General features: G+C 43.8%; 1 protein-coding gene across 2 annotated transcripts in view; it reads right to left on the bottom strand.

Annotated features, from left to right (window-relative positions):
• The window catches only part of LOC139418116 (glutamate receptor 4-like), a 192,412-nt gene that overhangs the window by 32,468 nt on the left and 134,902 nt on the right, over nucleotides 1–25,042 (bottom strand). For both annotated transcript variants that reach the window (XM_071167321.1, XM_071167320.1), the window contains exons 4-10: nucleotides 22,190–22,374; nucleotides 17,498–17,551; nucleotides 16,616–16,774; nucleotides 11,955–12,122; nucleotides 10,236–10,340; nucleotides 5,133–5,237; nucleotides 233–439 (exon numbers count right to left, since the gene is read on the bottom strand). In XM_071167321.1, coding sequence (XP_071023422.1) covers nucleotides 233–439; nucleotides 5,133–5,237; nucleotides 10,236–10,340; nucleotides 11,955–12,122; nucleotides 16,616–16,774; nucleotides 17,498–17,551; nucleotides 22,190–22,374 — 983 coding nt within the window. The remainder of the gene's footprint in view (nucleotides 1–232; nucleotides 440–5,132; nucleotides 5,238–10,235; nucleotides 10,341–11,954; nucleotides 12,123–16,615; nucleotides 16,775–17,497; nucleotides 17,552–22,189; nucleotides 22,375–25,042) is intronic.

Genomic DNA, 25,042 nt, shown 5'->3' with positions numbered 1-25,042 from the left:
TCCAGGTAACTGACTAACTGACAAGTGTCAAGCCATCTGTGTTTTGTGTTTAAAACAACTGATTCTGTGTCTTCAGTTCATTGGCTGCCTTTAACTAAACAGATTTACAAATGAATGTAAAGTGTGAGTGAAACCCTGCATCAAATAAACTTTAAAAGTAGGTCAACAAAATCAAGGCGATCCCGCACGCGCACACACGCACACACACCCCTCAGTGCCCTGTCCCTCTTACCCCGTACACCAGCTCCCCAACCATGCCATTCCAAATCTTGGTCTCTGGGTCCCGGGCGCCGTACTTTCCGTCGGGTACGATAGCGATCTTGTACTTGATGCCAATGTGTTTGGCGATCTCCGAGGCCAGGTCCACGCAGTAGCCTTCATACTGGTCGTTGCCCTCGTACAACTCCCAGTTCTTCTTCAACATGACATATGGACCCTCCTACAAAGTGACACACACACCACAGGGACCACAGGGTCAAACTGGCAAACATGTCCCCCGCTTACAGACAGTCACTTGCCCAGCGAGCATAACTGGCTGACACCAGGTCATAATGAGTGACGTTGTAATGACGTCAATTCAACCAGTTTCAAAATGTTGTTTAAGTGACGTCATAGTGATATTATTTTAATACATTTTTAAAACTGGTTGAATTGACGTCATTAGAACGTAATGATTATGTCATTTCAACCAGTTTTGCCCGTTGGATTTTTCACAGAAAAATAGACAGAAGACAAGCGTGCAGAAACACATACAGTATGTATGTTGTAGACATGACCGAGAAATAGGCCTACACAATTTAGCAACAAATAGGGCTTACAGTATGATATTGTGTGGATCTTCCAAAATGAACAAACAAGATTGCTTTTCTATAAATATGGAGTTCATGTTAAAAGATTATGTACCAATGTTTCAACTTCTTGAACACAGATGTGGACGATAAAATAGCCATTGAACGTTACACTGGCTATTATTTAAAATGGTACTGTGATACAGTATGAGAGAGAGAGAGAGAGAGAGAGAGAGAGAGAGAGAGAGAGAGAGAGAGAGAGAGAGAGAGCAAGACAGAGACAGAAGGGGAGAGAAAGAGAGAAAGCGAGAGAGCAAAAGAGAAAGACAGAAAGAGAGGGGGAGAGAAAGACAGAGGTAAAGACAGTCAGAAAGACAGAGGTAAAGACAGTCAGAAAGACAGAGTTAAAGACAGTCAGAAAGACAGAGACAGACAGACAGACAGACAGACAGACAGAGAAAGCGAGACAGACAGAGAGAGACAGACAGACAGTAGACAGAGAGAGCGATCGAGACAGATCGGGACAGAAAGAAAGACAGAGAGAGCGATCGAGACAGATCGGGACAGACAGATAGACAGAGAAAGCGAGACAGACAGAGAGAGAGAGACAGACAGACAGAGAGACAGATCGAGACAGACAGAAAAACAGAGAGAGACAGATAGAAAGGACATTGAAAAAACTTTGATAATGCTTAAAGAACTCTTAAAGAATGCTGAAAATCAACAGCAGATTTGAAATGTTTCCAGACTATCCACGTCCAAGTTGATCATGGCTTGTCTCAGTGGGTAATGAACCCTATTAGACATAGTGTTACACACACACGCATGTACACACACATAAGTAGAAGGAAGAGAGTCCAGTAAGTGTATGTGTGTGAGTTGGAGTTGACAATCGAATTGACAGATACACAGTGTGTCTGATAGGTGAGGAGTATGTACAATAAGTTATTAAACGCCATAAAGATTGGTATTGACGACATACTCCATCTCTCTCTCTGATAGGTGAGGAGTATGTACAATAATACACTTCATAAAGATTGGTATTGACGACATACTCCATCTCTCTCTCTGATGGTTGAGGAGTATGTACAATAATAAACGTCAAAATAATGGGTCTTGACTATATGCTACATCTCTCTCTCTGTCTCTCTCAAAACATCTATGTGTCGCAGTCATCATGGCACAAATCAAACCTTTATTTTTCACTTGGCTGCATGACATTCAGTAAATTGAGCACATTTCAAGCATGAGTGGAAAAATATATTTGAAAACGTTGAGGTGCTCTCAGTAAGTCCCCCAGCTGCTGCTGTTGGGGTAAAACACCATTCAGTTGCCTTGTCCTTGATATGAGGTGGAAATGGGTATTTGATGAATGAGAACAATCTTAAAGCCATCTCTCATTCCTTATGGTGAAACAGGAGACGTATGCTAGCTGTAGTAGTGGGTATTTATTGGATGTGTACTGGAGGCCCCTTTCTTATTCTGACATACCCCTAGCAAACAGGAGCTGTTCTAAAGACATTAGGCAATGTTCCCCTTAGGTCCCTTGTAGGGTTTTTGTACAACGTTATCCCACATACATTCTGAGAAGGTTAAAACATGACATTTCCCTCGGGACCATAATGGTACGTTCAATACTGTAGGGTTAGAAAGGTGTGCGGTTCCAAGCTCTGCCGAAAAATATTCAGTCAGAGTGCCATTGTTATAAACTATATTCATTATCTGACTAACACCAATGTCTGAAGCCCTTTGAATAATATAGCCATTGAATCAGGTGAGCGACAGTCCAATGCGTTTGCTTTCAGTCTAGAGATTAGCCATATTCAGAGCTACCACTGTGGATTAATGATTGCTATGCCAGTCCAATTATTATTATTTTATTTAACTAGGCAAGCAAATTCAGAACAAATTCTTATTTACAATGACGGCCAAACGACGCTGGGCCAATTGTGCGCCGTCTTTTTAGACTCCCAATCACGGCCAGTTGTGATACAGTCTGGATTCGAACCAGGGTGTCTGTAGTGACGCCTTTAGCACTGAGATGCAGTGTGCCTTAGACCACTGCCCCACTCAGGAGCCCAAATGAAGGCTTGTCATCAGAACGAATAGCATATTTACACGAGAAACAGCTGAACAGACACTACCTGCCTGGCTCTTTTCACTGGAGCATTCCTTTGGCCATGTGGTAGCTGATGAAAGCCAGAAAAACAACAAACAAAAGCGCCCCTCCGCCGTGTGAATGCCAACTCCCGAGTTGATCGTCCCTTCTGGTTTGATGTACACAAAACATGCCAGCTTTCTCTCTCTCTCCCTCCAATGCATTGCCAAAACAGTTTGTGTTACTGTTTGTCTTATTGTAGTCACCACATAATGTAATACTGAAGTAAAAGCTTCATTAGTGTATATTACAGTAAACAAACATTATCAAGCGCAAACACACATTAGAGGCTCTATCCGACACAGTCGGCATGGTTAAACACTGATATTATCATGCTCTATAAAATTATTTCTTAGGCAGTGGTTTTGAAGGTGTATTATAAAGCAGTTATATACAAAAATTGAATGGAAACTGACAGATTCAGAGCAGTCTTTTTTAAGTTATTTCGTTAAAATCTCAACATCTGTTCCTACATATTTCAAATACTGTGTTAGCCATAATCACCTGCGATATGCCAGGCATGGACATTCATGTAATAAGAACATTTATATCCTAAAGTTGGTTGAGACCAATTGCACACAAACACACACATGTGCAGACATACACACACGCACACACGCACACGCACAGTTAAGCACAACCATGTTTATGTGATGTTTGATTAGAAGAACAAAAATGTGTCTTTAGACAGGATGAAGGGTCCATTGTGGCTCCAATCCCCCGCCACATTCTTGGTCATTTACTTAAAGATTTGGTCAGATTGTGTCGATTTTGGGTCTTCTTGAAGGGGTTCATTTTGGCTCTGGATAGATCCTTCCCTTGGGTCAGTTTCCTAATAAGGTGTGCATTAGAATTCACAACGCATCTCTCCGTTGCATCAGTCTGTGTCTTTAGGGGGTTCATTTTGGCTCTGGCTGTGTCCAACACTGTCCGTCAGTCTCCCAATAAGGGATGTGTCATTTGGGCTCAGCTTGTGTCCATTTTCTCAGTTTCTTAAAATGGGGTTCCTCACCAGGGGCTGAAAAGAGGAGGATTCTGCTGAGGTATGACTCTCCAATCCCAATTCCATCCCTCCTCTACTCACTCTGCCTTTCCTTACCGTGTTCTCTCCATCTCCTCTAACTAACTAACCACCTTTACTTTCAGAAACACAGTAAATCTTCACCCTTTTCACACTATCATGCCGACCCGAACGAACTGTGCTGGCCCCGGATATTTCCTTTTCACATTGTCAGCCCGGTTCCAGCATCTAGGAGGAATGCATTACCAGGCCAGCTCAGCACAGCTTTGTTTGGCTCGGCTCGGTTCAGCTCAGTAGTGTGAAAATCCTGATTTAGTACCCATAGTTCACATTACATGCAACCGAGTGTTACAGTATCAGTGCAAAAAGAAGGAGAAACCGAATGTAACAAACAAATATCAAGCAAACAGGAAGGTATCATTTGGGTCCTGAGCCCTAGTAAGTAGGCCCACTAAGTAAACAACGAGTGTTACGTAGGAGGACACAACCTCCTGACATCACAGCACACATCAGCCCAGAGATTTTTTGTCTGAGTGCATGTGTGTGTGTGTGTATGTATGAGTGTGTGTGTGTGTGTGTATGTGTGTGTGTGTGTGTGTGTGTGTGTGTGTGTGTGTGTGTGTGTGTGTGTGTGTGTGTGTGTGTGTGTGTGTGTGTGTGTGTGTGTGTGTGTGTGTGTGTGCATGTGTGCGGCTGTATGTGTGTGTGCATTTGCATCTGTGTGTGCGTATCTGTGTTTGAGTATAGAATCTGACTTTGTTGCCTCATTAAATACCAACTCTTAAAATGCATGTGTAGCAGTCTCTGGCAGGGATACAGAGCACAGCTCATGCATTTTATAAAGGGGACTAGACTAGTCATGGTAGGTACTGCACTTACAGTGACATGTTTACAATGACATCTCCATCACACCTAGTGTAACAACGTCTCAAAAGCATCTGCAGTGCCAATGTTGGTGAGTGTTTTGGATTATGTTTGTGTTTGTGTGACTGAACGTCTGCCCTGAGGCAGAGGAAGGTAGAGTAAAGCCCTGTCCGGGAGAACATTAAGACGTGAGCGCGCTAGAGGGTGTGTGTGTCTGTGTCTCTTTTGTGCTTGTGTGTCTCTTTGTGTGCATGTGCACGTATGCGCATGTGTGTGTGTGTAGGGTTGTAGCGTGTCTTACCATGATAGTGGTGACTACAACAGTTCTGTTCTCCAGGATTTCATTGGGAAGGAGGGCTTCATTCTGGATCAGAACCAGCTTGTCTGAATCCGTCCAGTAACCCATCTGGAGACAGACAGAGGGTGTATGTGTTCAGTGTGTGTAGAGGGTGTATGTGTTCATAAAGTGAGTGTAGAGGGTGTATGTGTTCGTACAGTGTGTGTAGAGGGTGTGTTTGTACAGTCGTGGCCAAATGATTTGAGAATGACACAAATATTTATTTTCACAGTCTGCTGCCTCAGTTTGTATGATGGCAATTTGCATATACTCCACAATGTTATGAAGAGTGATCAATTGAATTGCAAAGTCCCTCTTTGCCATGCAAATTAACTGAATTCCCAAAAAACATTTCCACTGCATTTCAGCCCTGCCACAAAAGGACCAGCTGACATCATGTCAGTGATTCTCTCGTTAACACAGGTGTGAGTGTTGACGAGGGCAAGGCTGGAGATCACTCTGTCATGCTGATTGAGTTCGAATAGCAGACTGGAAGCTTCAAAAGGAGGGTGGTGCTTGGCATCATCGTTCTTCCTCTGTCAATCATGGTTACCTGCAAGGAAACACGTGCCTTCATCATTGCTTTGCACAAAAAGGGCTTCACAGACAAGGATATTGCTGCCAATAAGATTGCACCTAAATCAACCATTTATCGCATCAAGAACTTCAAGGAGAGTGGTTCAATTGTTCTGAAGAAGGCTTCAGGGCACCCAAGAAAGTCCAGCAAGCGCCAGGACCATCGCTTAAAGTTGATTCAGCTGCGGGATCGGGGCACCACCAGTACAGAGCTTGCTCAGGAATGGCAGCAGGCAGGTGTGAGTGCATCTGCACGCAGATTGAGGCAAAGACTTTTGGAGGTTGGCCTGGTGTCAAGAAGGGCAGCAAAGAAGCCACTTCTCTCCAGGAAAAACATCAGGGACAGACTGATATTCTGCAAAAGGTACAGGGATTGGACTGCTGAGGACTGGGGTAAAGTCATTTTCTCTGATGAATCCCCTTTCCGATTGTTTGGGGCATCCGGAAAAAAAGCTTGTCTGGAGAAGACAAGGTGAGCGCTACCATCAGTCCTGTGTCATGCCAACAGTAAAGCATCCTGAGACCATTCATGTGTGGGGTTGCTTCTCAGCCAAGGGAGTGGGCTCACTCACAATTTTGCCTAAGAACACAGCCATGAATAAAGAATGGTACCAACACATCCTCCGAGAGCATAAGGCAAAAATGATAACTAAGTGGCTCGGGGAACAAAACATCGATATTTTGGGTCCATGGCCAGGAAACTCCCCAGACCTTAATCCCATTGAGAACTTATGGTCAATCCTCAAGAGGCGGGTGGACAAACAAAAACCCACAAATTCTGACAAACTCCAAGCATTGATTATGCAAGAATGGGCTGCCATCAGTCAGGATGTGGCCCAGAAGTTAATTGACTTCCGCCAGGGCGGATTGCATAGGTCTTGAAAAAGAGGGGTCTGCACACTGCAACACTGCACATATTGACTCTTTGCATCAACTTCATGTAATTGTCAATAAAAGCCTTTGAAACGTATGAAATGCTTATAATTATACTTCAGTATTCCATAGTAACATCTGACAAAAATATCTAAAGACACTGAAGCAGCAAACTTTGTGAAAATTTTAATTTGTGTCATTCTCAAAACTTTTGGCCACGACTGTACAGTGTGTGTGCAGTGTGTGTAGAGGGTGTGTGTGTTCAGCGTGTGTGTAGAGGGTGTGTGTGTTCAGTGTGTACAGTGTATTTCTGGTGTGTAGTTTCCAGTATTTCTGTTTCATTATGTGTGAAGATCTGTGAGAGTATCTGAGATAATGTGTGTGTATACAAGCAAAGGATAAGAGCCACACAAATAGTACAGTATGCTTGGATGTGTCATGTACAGTACATTAAAGTACACAATGTTGACATGTTTAGTATACAGTACATGAGTTGTATAATAGGTGAGTCAAGCTAAGGCAGTCAATATAAATGTCTGCCATATAAATTGGTGGTGTCTGCCATGGATCAAGAAGACGGGTGGGGGGGTGGGGGTGGGGGGGGGGGGGGGGGGGGGGGGGGGGGGGGGGGGGGCTGATGGCGGGCTGGCCGTGAACGGCTCCTCTCTCTCCCTGCTGAGTGTAGGAATGATTGACGAGCTTTTGAGGGACGGTGGAGAGGTGTGAGTGTGTGCATGCGTGAGCGTGTGTGTGCACGCATGTGCATGAATGGAGTTGTCTGTATGTTCGCACGTGTGTGTACCCAGCCCCCCTCCCTCCTGTCCTGACAGGACTCCTAGCGTGCGCAGCCAGCCAGCAGACCCAAACAGCCTGCTGATTGATGAACACACTCCTCCTCCCCTCCTCCCCTCTTCTTCTCCTCCCTCCATCACTTTCTGTCTCTACCGCTCCACTGCTTTCTGTTCACCTACCGTAGTTGTCTGGTGTCCGACACATACAGTACACAGACAGCACTAAACATACACACATAGGCGCAGGTGCGCACACACATTGCCGAAGCCTGAGTATACTATTCATGCAGCAACTTGAATATAGAGATCACTGATACATAATACACAGATTCTACAGACACAGACAATGCTAAACAGATAAACAGATAATGACATGATGTTCGCTCTCTGTCATTTCAAACAGAATGAAATTAAACATACAGTTATTCATTGCTCAAACGTGCATATTATGTTTTTAATATGATTCAGTTATTATGGTATAGCAATTATGGTTATAGCTAGAAAGCATGGGCAGTGATGGAAATTGAGAATAGAATTAAACATTTAGTGAATATAAATTCAAACATATAGTTATGTTTCTAAATTAATGAGTTAAGGTACAGTGCCTTGCGAAAGTATTCGGCCCCCTTGAACTTTGCGACCTTTTGCCACATTTCAGGCTTCAAACATAAAGATATAAAACTGTATTTTTTTGTGAAGAATCAACAACAATCAAGAAGTGGAACGACATTTATTGGATATTTCAAACTTTTTTAACAAATCAAAAACTGAAAAATTGGGCGTGCAAAATTATTCAGCCCCCTTAAGTTAATACTTTGTAGCGCCACCTTTTGCTGCGATTACAGCTGTAAGTCGCTTGGGGTATGTCTCTATCAGTTTTGCACATCGAGAGACTGACATTTTTTCCCATTCCTCCTTGCAAAACAGCTCGAGCTCAGTGAGGTTGGATGGAGAGCATTTGTGAACAGCAGTTTTCAGTTCTTTCCACAGATTCTCGATTGGATTCAGGTCTGGACTTTGACTTGGCCATTCTAACACCTGGATATGTTTATTTTTGAACCATTCCATTGTAGATTTTGCTTTATGTTTTGGATGTTCTGTCCCTGCTGAAGAAAAGCAGGCCCAAACCATGATGCTGCCACCACCATGTTTGACAGTGGGGATGGTGGGTTCAGCTGTGTTGCTTTTACGCCAAACATAACGTTTTGCATTGTTGCCAAAAAGTTCCATTTTGGTTTCATCTGACCAGAGCACCTTCTTCCACATGTTTGGTGTGTCTCCCAGGTGGCTTGTGGCAAACTTTAAACGACACTTTTTATGGATATCTTTAAGAAATGGCTTTCTTCTTGCCACTCTTCCATAAAGGCCAGATTTGTGCAATATACGACTGATTGTTGTCCTATGGACAGAGTCTCCCACCTCAGCTGTAGATCTCTGCAGTTCATCCAGAGTGATCATGGGCCTCTTGGCTGCATCTCTGATCAGTCTTCTCCTTGTATGAGCTGAAAGTTTAGAGGGACGGCCAGGTCTTGGTAGATTTGCAGTGGTCTGATACTCCTTCCATTTCAATATTATCGCTTGCACAGTGCTCCTTGGGATGTTTAAAGCTTGGGAAATCTTTTTGTATCTGAATCCGGCTTTAAACTTCTTCACAACAGTATCTCGGACCTGCCTGGTGTGTTCCTTTTAACGGACCTCTGAGACTATCACAGTGCAGGTGCATTTATACGGAGACTTGATTACACACAGGTGGATTGTATTTATCATCATTAGTCATTTAGGTCAACATTGGATCATTCAGAGATCCTTATTGAACTTCTGGAGAGAGTTTGCTGCACTGAAAGTAAAGGGGCTGAATAATTTTGCACGCCCAATTTTTCAGTTTTTGATTTGTTAAAAAAGTTTGAAATATCCAATAAATGTCATTCCACTTCATGATTGTGTCCCACTTGTTGTTGATTCTTCACAAAAAAATACAGTTTTATATCTTTATGTTTGAAGCCTGAAATGTGGCAAAAGGTCGCAAAGTTCAAGGGGGCCGAATACTTTCGCAAGGCACTGTATAATAGTGTGGGCAGTAAGGTGCAGTATAGGTGGGTGAGCCAGTGAGGTGCAGTATAGGTGGGTAAGTCAGTGAGGTGCAGTATAGGTGGGTAAGCCAGTGAGGTGCAGTATAGGTGGGTGAGCCAGTGAGGTGTAGTATAGGGGGGTGAGCCAGTGAGGTGCAGTATAGGTGGGTGAGCCAGTGAGGTGCAGCATAGGTGGGGGAGCCAGTGAGGTGCAATATAGGTGGGTGAGCCAGTGAGGTGCAGTATAGGTGGGTGAGCCAGTGAGGTGCAGTATAGGTGGGTGAGCCAGTGATGTGCAGTATAGGTGGGTGAGCCAGTGAGGTGCAGTATAGGTGGGTGAGCCAGTAAGGTGCAGCATAGGTGGGTGAGCCAGTGAGGTGCAGCATAGGTGGGGGAGCCAGTGAGGTGCAATATAGGTGGGTGAGCCAGTGAGGTGCAGCATAGGTGGGTGAGCCAGTGAGGTGCAGTATAGGTGGGTGAGCCAGTGAGGTGCAGTATAGGTGGGTAAGCCAGTGAGGTGCAGTATAGGTGGGTGAGCCAGTGAGGTGCAGTATAGGTGGGTGAGCCAGTGAGGTGCAGTATAGGTGGGTGAGCCAGTGAGGTGCAGTATAGGTGAGTGAGCGAGTGAGGTGCAGCATAGGTGGGTGAGCCAGTGAGGTGCAGCATAGGTGGGTGAGCCAGTGAGGTGCAGTATAGGTGGGTGAGCCAGTGAGGTGCAGTATAGGGGGGTGAGGCGGTCACAGCACTAGTCTTCTTACCCGTCTGGGTCCGTTGTTCTTCAGCTCAAACACATCCATGGTGTAGTTGACCCTGCGTCCATAGTGGTCAAACTGGACATTACCTGTTAATCCCTGCAACCGGACCTGCAAACAGTATCATCGGAGCATTCAACACCGGTAACTTTACCAAAATTACCAGAAATCCTGGTTGGAAGATTCCCAGAATCATTAGGTAATAAGGAAATCATCCGACCATGATTTCTGAAGATCCTGGAAATTACCAGAATTTTGCAACTACATCAGAGTGGAAGAATACTTTTATTTTACTTTTAATAAGATTGATTTCATATGACATAGTATGTAGTGTTGACTGGTGATGTAATTTGTGGACATCCTTGACGCAACAAACCAAATTTCTGTGAAAGTTCCCAGAACATTCGTTCGGGCAAATGTTCTTATGACACAAAAACTGTCCAGTCGTGCTGATGAATATAGAATGTTTGTATAAAACATTCACCTGATGTTGCAAGAATGTTCCTAGAACACATTTAATCTGTTCTTTAAATGTTCCCAGAATGTTTCATTAGGTTATGGAACAGTCTGCTGAGAAAAATAACATTAATGGAATATTATGTTGAACCTAAAACAAATGTTCTATGAACGTCATAAAAACGGACTTATTTGGAAATCGTGGAACATTATGCAACAATGTGGGAATGTTCTGTGCAACCTTCATGAGTATCACAAGAACCTTTTTGCAACATTGAGGGAATGTCCAGTGCGGGTCGGCATGATAGTGTAAAAAGTGTATGAACATTGTATGAATGTCATCACAACTGAGTATATTTTGTGTTTTGGAAACCTATCTCTTGTAATGTATTCACACTTTTCCCACGACCTAAATGTTCTGGGAACCATTAAAGAACTCATAATGGCTGTTCTGTAAAAAAAAAATGCAACATCAAATGAATGTTTTGTGCACCCCGATACAAACATTATCTGAATGGCAGCACAACAGGACAGTTTTAGTGTTTTGGGAACCTATCTCATCATATACCTACAATGTTCCCACAACCTAAAGAAACATTCTGGAAACCTTTAAATAACAGATTAAATGTGTTTTGGGAACGTTCTTGCAACATATGGTGAATGTTTTTTGCACCCTAAAGGAAACATTGTAGAATCATCTGCAGAAGTGGAAAGTTTTTGTGTTTTGGGAACATAGTTGAATATCAATGGAATATTAAGTTAAAACTTTGCTATGCTTCAAACATGCTACGAACGTCATAAATACAGACTTTTTTGGAAAATTGTGGAACATTGTGGTAATGTTCTATGCAACCTATATGAATATCAAAATAATATTGTTGCAACATCCCAGACAACTCCCATAACTTAATTAAATGTTCTGGGACCTTTTAAAGAACTTAGACCAGGTGTTCTGTCAACATGCTTACAACATAGGAATGTCCTGTGCAACCCAACATTGTATGAATGTCATCACAACTGAGCATATTTTGTGTTTTGGGAACCTATCTCTTGCAATGTACCCACACTGTTCTCGCAACTCAATTAATCTAATGAAACATTCTGGGAACATTTAAAGAACAGAATGTTTTACTGTATAAAACCCTAACTAGAACTTGATGGGAATCTTAGCTAATGTTCTGGCAATGTTCCCGGTTTGCCGGAGAGTTGGCAGAAATTATTCATCATCAATCATGAACGGAAATGTCTTTGAGGTGCAGTGATAGATACCTGCTTGAGGGTGCGCTCCATGTCGATGCCCTGGTTCCATGGGGCGGCGGGGTTGGCCAGACAGTCCCCAGCGTTCCCCCTGCGAGAGATGTCCACTTTCTGCCTACGCAGGTTCCTGAAGGCCTCCGCCATCACCATCACTCCGTCGTAGGTCAAAGCCGACGTGTACTGGCGAACAGGAGTGAAGCGTCAGGTGTGTGTGATGGAGGGATGTGGTGTGTGTGATGGAGGGATGGGGTGTGTATGATGGAGGGATGGGGTGTGTGTGATGGAGGGATGGGGTGTGTGTGATGGAGGGATGGGGTGTGTATGATGGAGGGATGGGGTGTGTGTGATGGAGGGATGGGGTGTGTATGATGGAGGGATGGGGTGTGTGTGATGGAGGGATGGGGTGTGTGTGATGGAGGGATGGGGTGTGTGTGATGGAGGGATGGGGTGTGTGTGATGGAGGGATGGGGTGTGTGTGATGGAGGGATGGGGTGTGTGTGATGGAGGGATGGGGTGTGTGTGATGGAGGGATGGGGTGTGTGTGATGGAGGGATGGGGTGTGTGTGATGGAGGGATGGGGTGTGTGTGATGGAGGGATGGGGTATGTGTGATGGAGGGATGGGGTGTGTGTGATGGAGGGATGGGGTGTGTATGATGGAGGGATGGGGTGTGTGTGATGGAGGGATGGGGTGTGTATGATGGAGGGATGGGGTGTGTGTGATGGAGGGATGGGGTGTGTATGATGGAGGGATGGGGTGTGTGTGATGGAGGGATGGGGTGTGTGTGATGGAGGGATGGGGTTATGTGTGCTCACCCATGTGACTATGAAAAGAGACAAAGGTTTCTGCGTGTGTACAGTATACATAGTCTGGGTACCAGACGTTTTAGTTAACATTCTACTCCACTTTGGGAAATGACAGGAGTGGCAAGAAGTAATATGTAATAGCCGAACAGAGAAAGTAACCAGGATACTGTATACTGGGCATTAAAAATATAATTTTCAAAATGCCTGTAATGCATTAAGGTACATTGTGTTATTGTGACTAACTCTCTCGCCATGTGATGCCAAATTCATCAGCAATCACCTAACAATAACCCTGTCTTAAAGTACTAGTTTGGAGAGAAAAAGAGATTCGGTAATGCGTTACAGATGAAGGCAGTAACAGTGTAGCCAATCACATCAGCTTGTGATGGCTCATATCAGGATCAGTTTGGCCAGGACCAGGCAGAGCTTAAACAATCAGTGTGCTGCTGACAGACACAGTGGATGGTGTGAGAGAGAGAGAGATAGAGAGAGAGAGAGAGAGAGAGAGAGAGAGAGAGAGAGAGAGAGAGAGAGAGAGGAAAAGAGGTCTGAGTGTTTAGTCTACTGTAGCACAGAGTGGGCCTGGAATCAGTTATCCAATGTGGGAGAGTTAATTTAACCTTCACTCTGGTCTGGGAAAATCCTTATTGGAGAGTTAATTTAACCTTCACTCTGGCCTGGGAAAATCCTTATTGGAGAGTTAATTTACCATTCAACTCTGGTCTGGGAAAATCCTTATTGGAGAGTTAATTTAACCTTCACTCTGGCCTGGGAAAATCCTTATTGGAGAGTTAATTTAACCTTCACTCTGGCCTGGGAAAATCTTTATTGGAGAGTTAATTTAACCTTCACTCTGGCCTGGGAAAATCCTTATTGGAGAGTTAATTTAACCTTCACTCTGGCCTGGGAAAATCCTTATTGGAGAGTTAATTTAACCTTCACTCTGGCCTGGGGAAATCCTTATTAGAGAGTTCATTTAATCTTCACTCTGGCCTGGGGATATCCTTCTCATTAACACCGCTCTCCTTCCACCCTTGTTCATTTCAGCTCTCTGTGGGGGCCACGGTGTGTATGTGTGTGTGTGTGTGTGTGTGTGTGTGTGTGTGTGTGTGTGTGTGTGTGTGTGTGTGTGTGTGTGTGTGTGTGTGTGTGTGTGTGTATGGACCACCAACCCTGTGCCAGGAGTGGACAAGTTGCCTACACCAACAAGGGTCAAGGGGGGCGATAAACAGTTTGATAACCAACGCTGATGCCACCCGCTTCCTGGGCATGAAGGCTGGCACAAACCGATACATGTTTGGCATTGGTAAGAGTCTGGGCACTTAAATAGAAGAGGGACAGTCCTGCCAAGGAGTTATGAATGGGGAGAGGAGGGTGTTGTAGCTGTTTTGACCAGGGGTGTCAAACTCATTTTGCCCCGGGGGTCGCATTCGGTCTTCAACGAGGTCCAGAGGGCCGCACTGAAAATGTTAGATATTTCCTTGTGAGCAAAATTGATAAAAATTGTCCTCTATCTATTGTTTTTGGAATTTACCATGCTCCTTGACTGTCTAGTTTTAATTGTATTGATTATCAGTAGGCTGTACACAGGAAAGAAACTATATGAAAGTAGGTCCATTATAATTTCTACACAGTTTCCATTTGCTTTTAGTTATTTTAAAGTATAATGAGTTTGTTTATTTATTTTTTACTCAAACCACCCGCAGGCCAAGTTCCATAATACTACAAGTCATAATCAACCTACAAATCACAACACATCCAAAGTGTGGTTATAATGAAATACTGCCTTGGTTCGTGGACCTGGGAAGGTGCTATCTAGCACCTAAAAGAGTTATTCGGCCGTCACCATAGGAGAACCCTTTGAAGAACCCTTTTTGGTTCCAGTTAGAAACCTTTTGGTTCCAAGTACAACCATATTGGGTTCCATGTAGAACCCTGTCCACAACGGCTTCTACATGGCTTCTAAAAGAGTTCTAACTGGAACCAAAAAGAGTTCTACCTGGAACCAAAAAAAAGCTGAATAGCCATTTTGGATAGTTTATTCACTATATAGTGCACTACGTTTGACCAAAACTCTCCATGGGCTGTATGTTTGACATCCCTGATCTAGACTGTGACCAGAACACTGTTGGGCTCCACTAATTACAAAATAAAAAAACTATGGATGGTGCTACTGTACACCAAAAGGGCTGTTTGGTAGGGAGAACATTGGAATGGTTTTACCAATTTCACTTTAGATTCTGACGTTTATCCACGTTTCTCCAAAGATCAAATTTCAAAGTTGCTCCAAACATCAAATTTCAAAGTGTTTTTGACACCCTTCATTCGTCTTGCTCAAGCCAGTACATTTTCTTGAAACCTCACATTTTCAAAGGTTTTGGATAGGGTTAAAACATTACATTTAGGCATGGCTAAGTTAAGATAGGCTAGGATAATACAAATAAAATGAGTATCTACCACTGGGACAGAACACGAGAGCTTCAGATCCGGAGTAATGGGATTATGCCCGTTCACCACCCCTGTCCACAACGCAAAACCCAAGCCCACTTCATGGAAATAGCACTGCTGCCCCTAGTGGCCGGTTTTGAAGGCCTTTCCCGACGTCCTCAGGACATAGAAAGATGTTCAATTTTGAAGTCAATCTTGAGTGATCTGCATGGATATTGGAGCAGAAACACAAGCATACACACACACTGCGCGTCGTGGCACAGCAGTATAGCTTAAATCGGTCAGTCCGTCACATCCTCGCAGCTAGGGCTAATGGCCCCCAGGGTGGACCAACAACAGTGCTGATGATGATGCCCCCTCCCTCCCAAAAATACCATCTCTCCCCTACCTTCCCCCCACTTGCTCTCTCTCCCTCCATCACTCCCTCCCTCCCCCTCCCCCTCCTTCCTTCTCCCATCTATCCCTAGGAAATGCATCTCAGATCAGCCCTCAGAGATTCTGACTCATGACGCACTGATGTGTCCGGGTGGTAGGTGACTGCTGGTCACAGAGCCCCTTAATAAAGGGAGAGTTCATAATATTTTCAACATTTTAGATTATTTTCAACTTCTCTTTGATGTTTCATCCAAACCATTTTAAGTTCCTTAGCTGGTTAATTAGCAACGTCCAGAATCTTCTGGCTAGAATTTTTAGAGCATGGGTCCAGTACATTCAAGTGAATCAGGACAGCTAAAATGCACCAGTTCTCATGGCCCCTAGCAAGAGTGGAGCTCCCTCAGGCATTGGGCTACACTATTCCAATACTAAGAAAGTCCACAGGTGTGAGACAATGAGGAGATTGTGACACAATCCCATAGCCTGAACCTCTCCACGAGACTGCACCACAGTTAGCAGGTACTGTAATGTATTCTAAGTGTGTGTGTGTGTGCGCGTCTGTGTAAGTGTGCGTCTGCATATCTCCCAGCCCTAGCTGGGAGATAGCAGGCAAACCCACACCTCTGCAGTTGGTCCTGTAGAATCATAAAGACACCTTCCCATGCACCAGACCAGACTGACCAGAGTCTAAAGCAATCATTCACACAGTCAGTCAGCCAGCTATTCAGTCAATCAGCCAGCCAGCCAGCCAGCCAGCCAGCCAGCTAGCCAGCCAGCCAGCCAGCCAGCCAGCCAGTCAGTCAATCAGTCAGTCAGAACTAGAGGTTATCTACTGAAGAATTGTATTGACTCGGGCTCAGCTCTGTTAAATCCTCCATGGGTTCTATCCCCCATGCCTTAGAGGAGAGATACAGAAGATAACCTTAGGGGAGAAGACCTTATTCCAGGCATGGTGTACATTCGGGGGGCTGTCGCTCTTCAGCAAATGGGGGAAAGGCATGACATTAGAGGAGATGAGAGGACTTAATCCCAGTCAGGGTGTCACCTTCGGGGGGCTGTCGGAGCCTGGGTACTCCCTCTGGTCCAGCTTGTTCCAGCGCTGCATTAGCTTGATGACCATGGGGTTGCTGAAGTCCACTAGCTGGAAGCCTGACACGTTGGCCCCGCCATGCATGAAGCGCTCGAGGTTGATGTCCTTAAAACCCTGGGGAGAGAGAGAGAGAGGGAGAGAAAGACATCAATGGAGAGAAGTGAGGAGAATGAGGAAGGCATGCAAAAGGTAGATAGAAAGAGGGAGAGAAATAAACAGAGGGGGGGAGAGAGAGGAAGAGAAAGGGAGTGGGAGAGTGGCAACGAGAGAGAGAAAGAGAGGCAGAGCATTATGTTATACCGCAACAAAAAAGGACACCAGACAGTTCTTTCCCCTAGCCTTTTCTAAGATCTGGGATCACCGGCTGAGCCTGAATTGTGTCGACGCCCTGCTTCTGCAGCAGAGGGCTGGTAAGAAGGATTGTGCCAACAGTAATCTCTCCCAGCCCAGTGCTCTGATGCCTCCAGTACTGTCACACACACACACAGTCACTCACATGTAGATGCACACACACAAACACTGAGCTGTCCTGTTCTGGACATCATTAATACACTGTCACTGTGGAAATGGGCTGAATACTAATTACGTAGATGTGGAGAGAGAGAGAGAGAGAGAGAGAGAGAGAGAGAGAGAGAGACAGAGAGACAGAGGGAGAGACAGAGGGAGAGAGAGAGACAGACAGAGGGAGAGACAGAGGGAGAGAGAGAGACAGAGACAGAGAGAGAGACAGAGAGAGAGAGACAGAGACAGAGACAGAGAGAGAGAGAGAGAGAGAGAGAGAGAGAGAATGAGAGAGAAATGGGGTAGTCAAGACATGCCAGGATTTTTTTTCCTCACCAAGTTAGCCATGATGTAATGGTAGCCTTTGACATGTTTTCCGACACTGACAATCTGCGAGAGAAGGGAGGAAGAAGCGTTAGAGAAACATTAAGTCAACCCGACTGGAAAGGGACAAACGTTCGACAAACGTTGAGTGAACCCGACTGGATTAGCATTAGCAAGCTTAATTGGCTGTCAGTTGAATGACACCCCAGTGTGTGCGGCTTGGCATCGCATCAACATTGTCTTTCATGGGGAGAAATCAGACGTGCAGGCTGTCTAAACAAATGAGTAGGCATCCGGATGAGTCCCACACGAGCAGATAGATAGATAGATAGACAGACAGACAGACAGACAGACAGACAGACAGACAGACAGACAGACAGACAGACACTCTGAGGCCAGGTAGTAGGGAATATGAAAATGCTCCTGGCATGGAGAGAGAGACAGAGAATGTTCATTGATCCATTGAACACAAGCAGATCTCAGGTAGCTAAACAGACATTGAACTGAAGACAGCTGCTAAACCCTAACCCTAAACGTAGCCCTTACTTCTACCTTAACTTCTTGGTGACAGTGGGCAGTATTGAGTAGCTTGGATGAATAAGGTGCCCAGAGTAAACTGCCTGCTACTCTGTCCCAAATGCTAATATATGTATATTATGTATATTATTATTCGTATTGGATAGAAAACACTCTGAAGATTCTAAAACTGTTTGAATGATGTCTGTGAGTATAACATAACTCATATGGCAGGCGAAAACCTGACAAATCCAACCAGGAAGTGAGAAATCTGAGGTTTGTAGTTTCATTTAAGTGATTGCCTATCCAATATGCTGTGTCTATGGGGCCAGATTGCACTTCGCAAGGCTTCCAGCAGATGTCAACAGTCTTTAGAAAGTTGTTTGAGGCTTCTATTGTGGAAGGGGGTTGAATAAGAGCTATTTCAACAAGTGGACTAAGCTGTGGCCAATCAGTTGTTTACTGCGCGGTCACGCGGGCGCGCCATTCCTTCTTTTTGCTCTGTAATGAATACGCTATTGTCCGGTTGGAATATTATTGAAGATTTATTATAAAAAGTCCCTAAGGTTTGATTGTAAACCTCGTTTGACATGTTTCTACAAACTGTAATGGAACTCTTTCGACTTCGTCTGGATTTTGCGCTCGCGCATTGTGCCTTTGGAATAGTGAACTAAACGCGCAAACAAAACTGAGGTATTTGGACAAAATTATGAAGGTAATCGAAGAAAAAAAAATAATATTGTGGAAGTGGGAGTCCTGGGAGTGCATTCCGACGAAGATCAGCAAAGGTAAGTGAAGCTATTTATGACTTTTGTTGACTCCACAATTTGGCGGGTAACTGTATGGCTTGTTTTTGTGGCTGAACGCTGTTCTCAGATTATTGAATATTGTGCTTTTGCAGTTAAGCTTTTTAAAATCTGACACAGCGGTTGCATTAACCTCTTCGATATAGGGGGCGCTATTTTAATTTTGGGATGTTTTGTCACGAAAAGATGCTTGACTATGCATATAATTGACAGCTTTGGAAAGAAAACACTCTGACGTTTCCAAAACTGCAAAGATATTGTCTGTGAGTGCCACAGAACTGATGTTGCAGGCGAAACCCAGATAAAAATCCTATCAGGAAGTGCCGCATTTTTTGAAACCGCCTCATGCCAATGACTCCTTATATGGCTGTGAATGAGCTACGAATGAGCTTACGTTTTCCACGTATCCCCCAAGGTGTCTACAGCATTGTGACGTCTTTTTAGGCATTTCCCTTGAAGAATGGCTGTAAGGGACCATATATGGCATGTGGTCACATGGTGTCTCCCGCAGAAAACCTTGCGTAAAATACTGAGGTAGCCATTTTTCCAATCGCTTCTTATGAGAAACCAACTGCCTCGACGGATATATTATCGAATACATATGTTAAAAACACCTTGAGGATGGATCCTAAACAACGTTTACCGTGTTTCTGTCGATATTATGGAGCAAATTTTGAAAAAAGTTTGGCGTTATAGTTGAAGTATTTTTCGGTCGATTTCTCAGCCAAGCAGGATGAACAAACGGGAGCTATTTCGCCTACAAAAATAATGTTTTTGAAAAAAGGAACATTTGCTATCTAACTGGGAGTCTCCTGAGTGAAAGCATCTGAAGTTCTTCAAAGGTAAATGATTTAATTTGGTTGCTTTTCTTATTTTCGTGAAAATGTTGCCTGCTGCCAGCAGAGCTAGCATAGCATTATGCCATGATAAACTTACCCAAATGCTTGTCTAGCGTTGGCTGTAACGCATATTTTGAAAATCTGAGATGACAGTGTTGTTAACAAAAGGCTAAGCTTGTGTTTGAATATATTTATTTCATTTCATTTCGTTGCGTTATGGTAATGCGCTTGAGGCTATGATTACGCTCCCGGATACGGGATTGCTAGTCGCAAGAAGTTAAGAACAAGTTTATCTTTAATTCTATGTAAAACATGTATCTTTCATCAAAGTTTATGATGAGTATTTCCATTATTTGATGTGGCTCTCTGCAATTTCTCCAGATATTTTGGAGGCATTTCTGAACATGGCGCCAATGTAAACTGAGGTTTTTGAATATAAATATGAACTTTATCGAACAAAACATGCATGTATTGTGTAACATTGAGTCCTGGGAGTGTCATCTGATGAAGATTGTCAAAGGTTAGTGATTCATTTTATCTATATTTCTGCTTTTTGTGACACCTCTCTTTGGATGGAGAATGCTTTCTGTGACTAGTTGCTGGCCTTTTTGAAATCGGACACTGTGGTTGGATTAACGAGAAGTGTATCTTTAAAATAGAGTAAAATACTTGTATGGTTGAGGAATTTTAATTATGAGATTTCTGTTGTTTTGAATTTGGAGCCCTGCAAGTTCACTGGCTGTTGGCGAGGTGGGACGCTAGCGTCCCGAACAATCCCAGAGAGGTTAACCACATCCCTAGCCTAACCCTTACCTCAACACTTTTAAATGTCAACTTCAATGGGGTAACGTCAGAGTTGGGATATCCCAAGGATCCCAGATAGGGGTGATCCTGTTGCTTATGTCACCCTGTAGTATGACTTGGCTTATAGATGATTTGTGAGGTACAGTATCAATGTAGTGATGATGAAGACTTTCTAAATGTTCAGTAAAGCATTCATTGTTGTTTGTTTAAAGTTTTAGCCTAATGTGTTTGAATGCACTGCTAACAAATACAATCTGTTTCCACTAGCAGTGCTCCATTCTCCAAAAATGCTAGCCAGACAAGGTAACGAAACAAAAAATGGTTTGGAAACAATAACACTAGAGGGAAGTTGAAAATAAACTATGCTAAAGAAAAGTGAATTTACCCTTATTAAAATTGGGACCATACAATTTTTTTTTTACCACTGCATCCCTGGTGAACACGAGATACTACTGAATAACAATGTGTACATTAGATGTGACCTGCTGATTAAGATTAAGTTGTGTGTACTGACGCCTACTGAGATACAATGGGAACTGTTGGAGGTGAGCCCGGCTCCCACAAAAGCACACCACACACACATACTGACTCGCACACACTCACATAAACACTGAGTCGTTAGCACAGTGACAGATGCCGGAGCTGAAATTTGCTAAATAATTGAAACGTGAGATAGAGATACTGGTTGCCTGGGGGATGGTGGATGAGTACACTATGAAACAGAGAAGGGGGTTATTCGGTTTGTAAATCTGACTACATATAGGCAACTGAGTGGCGCCAGAAGCTATTCAAACATTCTACAATTTGACCTAATAGACTGAATATACCTAAACCTGAATGATTATGTAAAATAGGACAATTGTGTTCGGTACAATATGGACCATCTCAGATTGTACCACAAAATATGAATGAATCATGTTTGCAGCTAATTAATTCAACTTAATTCAAATAAGCACTCTATAACTGTAAAATCCACTGCAGGTCTCAAATTGAAATGAAAGAAAGTGTTTCCTCTAGTCATTTGCTTTACCAAATGGTTCTGTCACCTGTTTTAGACTGTATAGATGAATTGATGAATTGATTTCATTGATTGATTGACCTACTCCAGTATGTTGGTGAGCCTCTTGAACTCCCTAACTGTCCAGCAGCCTAACTGCCTAACTCCCTAACTGCCTAACTCCCTAACTGCTTAACTTCCTAACTGCCTAACTGCCTAACTCCCTAACTGCCTAACTGCCTAACTCCCTAACTCCCTAACTGCCTAACTCCCTAACTGTCCAGTAGCCTAACTGCCTAACTCCCTAACTGCCTAACTCCCTAACTGCCTAACTCTCTAACTGCCTAACTGTCTAACTCCCTAACTGCCTAACTCCCTAACTGCCTAACTCCCTAACTGCCTAACTCCCTAACTGTCCAGCAGCCTAACTGCCTAACTCCCTAACTGCCTAACTCCCTAACTGCCTAACTTCCTAACTGCCTAACTGCCTAACTGCCCAGCTGCCCAACTGCCTAACTCCCTAACTGCCTAACTCCCTAACTGCCTAACTCCCTAACTGCCTAATTGCCTAATTGCCTAACTCCCTAACTCCCTAACTGCCTAACTCCCTAACTGCACAGCTACCCAACTGCCTAACTCCCTAACTGCCCAGCTTCCCAACTGCCTAACTACCTAACTGTCTTAATTACCTTTTTCTTTCTTCCTGAATGCCTGCCATGACTGATTGGCTGACTGATCTCACCTGCTCCAGCATGTTGGTGAGCCTCTCGGCCTCCAGGTCGATGACAAACTTCTTCTCCTGCCGTCGGTCCAGGTCCTCCAGGAGGCGCCGGTAGGCAGCGTCGTTGAAGCTCTCCACACAGATGGCGCTCACCTGCCAGCTGTTCTGGCCCGCCTTCTCCATGATGGCCTGCAGTATGGCGTACCCTGAGGGACAAGACCAACCACCAATCAGATCACGGAAATTCATTCCAATAATTTATTTAGCTACATAGTGACAATTAATTAATATATTACTGCAGTGGGCTAAATCAAGGTCACAGTGTTTCTTGGTAGTCTTAAACAAATCTACTTTGAAACAGAAGTATACACCTCACACATATGGTTATGGGCTTACAAAAAATAAGACACCTGTACCATGTCAGATATAGAGTTGAAATGTATCCAATTTTGAGTTTGCATCCCAATATTACACTTTATATACATCACTGAAGACTGAAATATAACAAAACCGTTTGACATAAAAACACAGGATTTTCTACGGGTTTCTAGAAATAATGTTTATTAACTATGAAATTATGAAAAATATGAATAACTTTACACCCGTGAGGCCACTAGGTCATTTGACTGCAGGAAAAGACAACAACATTTGCATATTGAATGTACAACAGTCAGATGCATTGCACCATCACATCTGCACTACAATCATTTACAGTGTTGGTCCCCAAATCAGCACGGAGTGGGTCTCATATTAGGATTCTGCACTTATAATCTGCTCTCCTTTCAGGGTTAGGGTCAATTCAGTCAGACCAAATGCCAACCCTACTTCCTATTGGCTGGGAAATGATTGAGTGACATTACTGAGTACTACTGATATCATAAAACTGAAGCCACAATCTAAAAACCCTGGCTTCACAAAAACAACAAGCATGCAAGAAGAATAACCACAAGAAACCCTGCATCCAAGAAGAGCTTTTCTATCTGTGTTGAATTCAGAGTTCTAACCCTTTGCTCCTATGCCAATTCTTCATACTAGTCCCACAGCAAACCCCCTGTTTTTGAGTAGATGGCCTAGTCTCTTTGATTAGAGACTGGTAGAGTGGGAGGAACCACATGGTGTTTAGAGGGGGGACTCTGGGCTGCTGGGACCAGACGAGGCCTTGTGTAAATAGAGGAATGATAGAGGGGTGAGAGGAAGTCAGGGGAGCCCCGCCCTGCGTCTCCTGTCTTCTCTCCAACAGGAACAGATGTCCCACTTAAACGGCCCCTCCTGGTGGCCATCACAAGCTGGCAACCTTTCTCCCTCTGCTCCCAATTAATAGATTAACCTGTGCTCGAGTATCCACGTCTGGCTCAACCCCCCTTTTTCACTCTCTCTCTGTGCACCCTATTAGAGTCTGTCTGTCTGTCTGTCTGTCTGTCTGTCTGTCTGTCTGTCTGTCTGTCTGTCTGTCTGTCTGTCTGTCTGTCTGTCTGTCTGTCTGTCTGTCTGGCTGGCTGTCTGTCTGTCTGTCTTTGCCAGGAGGACAAGGAGGATGGTAGGTGCTTCAGCTTCAACACACACCCGTCAGGGCTGGGACTACCTGGATATGTCCAAAAAGAAACTCAAATGTTGTTTTCCTTTCAGAGGGCTGCCGTGCTTCTAGCTCTTAGGAAACTTTGCAGTGTTTTGTTTTTGTATGTATTATTTCTTACATTATTGTAATTACATACAGCAGGGAAAAACTATTGGATATCAGAGCAGCGGTAACTCACCAGCACTACCAGCATTACGACCAGGAATACGACTTTCCCAAAGCAAATCCTTTGTTCACACCCCACAGGGTTTTGAACTGATTCCAGAGGCCGAACCAAAACACCTCCGGAGGAGGCGAGGTACTCAGAGGTCATCTAGTTTGACTTAGGAGGCACGCAAACCACCCACCGCTTCCTAGTATATTACTCACTAATGTTCAGTCTCTGGATAATGAAGTTGACGAGCTCAGGGCGAGGGTTTCTTTCCAGAGAGACATCAGGGATTGTAACATACTCCGTTTCACTGAAACATGGCTCTCTCGGGATATACGGGGTCGGTCCAGCGAGTTGGGTTCTCAGTTCATTGCGCAGACAGGAAAAAATATCTCTCAGAGAAGAAGAAGGGCGGTGTATGTTTCATGATTAACAACTCATGCTGGAATTGTAACAAAATACAGGAACTCAAGTCCTTTTGTTCACCCAACCTAGAATACGTCACAATCAAACACCGACCGTATTATCTCTCAAGAGAATACTCTTCAGTTAAAGTCACAGCAGTGTACAGTTGAAGTCGGAAGTTCACATACACTTAGGTTGGAGTATTTTTCAACCACTCCACAAATTTCTTGTTAACAAAATATAGTTTTGGCAAGTCTGTTAGGACATCTACTTTGTGCATGACACAAGTTATTTTTCGAAAAATTGGTTACAGACAGATTATTTCACTTAATCACAATTCCAGTGGGTCAGAAGTTTACATACACTAAGTTGACTGTGCCTTTAAACAGCGTGGGAAATTCCAGAAAATGATGTCATGGCTTTAGAAGGTTCTGTTAGGCTAATTGACATCATTTGACTCAATTAGAGGTGTAGCTGTGGATGTATTTCAAGGCCTACCTTCAAAATCAGTGCCTCTTTGCTTGACATCATGGGAAAATCAAAAGAAATCAGCCAAGACCTCAGAAAAAAATTGTAGACCTCCACAAGTCTGGTTCATCCTTGGGAGCAATTTCCAAACACCTGAAGGTATCATGTAAATCTGTACAAACAATAGTATGCAAGTATAAACACCATGGGACCACGACAGACCGCTCAGGAAGGAGATGCGTTCTGTCTCCTGGAGATAAACCTACTTTGGTGC

The sequence above is a fragment of the Oncorhynchus clarkii genome, chromosome 10 (genome assembly GCF_045791955.1).
Source record: "Oncorhynchus clarkii lewisi isolate Uvic-CL-2024 chromosome 10, UVic_Ocla_1.0, whole genome shotgun sequence".
Taxonomy (NCBI): Eukaryota; Metazoa; Chordata; class Actinopteri; order Salmoniformes; family Salmonidae; genus Oncorhynchus; species Oncorhynchus clarkii.
Note: the sequence above shows the minus strand (reverse complement) of the source record. Positions and strands in the feature narration are given on the sequence as shown.